Source organism: Empidonax traillii, unplaced genomic scaffold, assembly GCF_003031625.1.
Source record: "Empidonax traillii isolate 1590-97213 ecotype Southwest subspecies unplaced genomic scaffold, ASM303162v1 scaffold6838:size5620, whole genome shotgun sequence".
Lineage (NCBI taxonomy): Eukaryota > Metazoa > Chordata > Aves > Passeriformes > Tyrannidae > Empidonax > Empidonax traillii.
The window spans coordinates 1-1,631 of NW_020962031.1; the positions used below are offsets into that span (position 1 = coordinate 1).

General features: G+C 65.7%; 1 protein-coding gene and 1 non-coding gene across 2 annotated transcripts; both read left to right on the top strand.

Annotated features, from left to right (window-relative positions):
• Window positions 1-9: 9 nt before the first annotated feature.
• RPL13A (ribosomal protein L13a) lies at window positions 10-1,626 on the top strand (the record flags this gene model as incomplete). The annotated part of the gene is made up of 7 exons (XM_027911261.1): window positions 10-64; window positions 107-190; window positions 416-481; window positions 611-712; window positions 791-876; window positions 1,370-1,429; window positions 1,504-1,626. Coding segments are annotated over exons 1-7 (576 nt in total), but the record flags the coding sequence as incomplete, so codon positions are not given.
• LOC114073528 lies at window positions 1,174-1,246 on the top strand. The gene has a single exon (XR_003574345.1). It is a non-coding gene; the product is annotated as a small nucleolar RNA SNORD34 (small nucleolar RNA).
• Window positions 1,627-1,631: the final 5 nt, after the last annotated feature.

The following is a 1,631-nucleotide window of genomic DNA, read 5'->3' on the forward strand; positions in this document are numbered from 1 at the left end:
GTGCGGCCCATGCGGAGCGGGCGCGGCCACGTGGAGGCCCCCGAAGCCTCCGGTGACCCCCCGGGTGGGTCACCCTCCCAGTAACGCGCGTTCGGTTTTCCCCCCCCGGTGCCGCAGGTGCTGGTGATCGATGGGCGCGGACACCTCCTGGGTCGGCTGGCGGCCATCGTGGCCAAGCAGGTGCTGCTGGGTGAGTCCAGGAACCCTCCTGAGACCCCCCCCCCCCCGGGACCCCCTTGGAGACCCCCCCCGGACACCCCTGAGTTCCCCCCGCGCCGTGATGAGCCCCTTAGGCTGTGGAGCGTCACGGCAATGAGAGCCGCCCTCATGCACTACCAGCTGAGCGTGGGGGGCACCGCGGGGGTCCCGGGGGGGGTTCCCGTGCCCGTCCCTGACCTCCCCCGTGTCTCCGCAGGGCGCCGCGTGGTTGTGGTTCGGTGCGAGGGGATCAACATCTCCGGCAACTTCTACCGCAACAAACGTGAGTCTGGGGGGGTTTGGGGGAGTGAAACCCCCCTGTGGGTCCCGGAGGAATTCCGGGGAGTTCCCGAACCCCTTCCTCCACCCGAGGTGGCTGTTTAACGCCCTTTTCCTCCCCTCTTTCTCCCAGTGAAGTTCCTGGCGTTCCTGCGCAAGAGGATGAACACCAACCCCTCCCGGGGGCCCTTCCACTTCCGCGCCCCGAGCCGCATCTTCTGGCGCACCGTCAGGGGTGAGTGGGGGTCCGGGGACCCTCCCCCAGAGCTGGGGGCACCCCCTGACCCCCTGTTTTCTTCCCCTAAAAACCCAGGGATGTTGCCCCACAAGACCAAGCGGGGCCAGGCGGCGTTGGAGCGGCTCAAGGTGTTCGACGGGATCCCTCCCCCCTACGACAAGGTGGGAACACCTCCCCAAAAAACCAGACCGGGGCCACCAGACCCACCCAACCCTCTGTATTCCTGTTGGTCCCGTGCCCCCCCCAAAATTCCAGTGGTACCCCCTGCAAACCCATCCCCCGTGAACCCCCCTGGCTGCTCCCAAACCCACCTTAACCATCCCAAAATTGGCCTGGGACCCTCGGACTCTGACCAGGGCTCCCTGAGTTGCCCCCTGGACCCCCCCTTTCAGTGCTATGGGTTGCCAAATCCCTTTGGAACACCCCCCAAATTCCCTCCGGGACCCCCCAACACCCCCCTGTGTCAATGATGTCACATTTACCTACATTGTCCGAGGCTTTCCTGAGAGAAACCAAAGCACTGAGACACTGGCGGGGGGGAACCCCTCAACTCCCTTCCTGGGACCCTCCCTCTCACTCCCAAACCCCTTGGGACCCCTCAGTGGCCCCCCAAATCTCCTGTGACCCCCTAAAATCCCCCCCCTCTCTCTCCAGCGCAAGCGCATGGTGGTCCCGGCCGCGCTCAAGATCATCCGGCTCAAACCCACGCGCAAGGTGAGTGTTGAGGGGGGTCTGGGGGTGTTTCCTGGGGGCCTGGGGACCCCCCTGAGCACCCCCTGCCCCCCCAGTTCGCGGTGCTGGGCCGGCTGGCCCACGAGGTGGGCTGGAAGTACCGGGAGGTGACGGAGGTGCTGGAGGAGAAGCGGAAGGAGAAGGCCAAGCTGCGCTACGACAAGAAGAAGAAGCTGATGGTAAA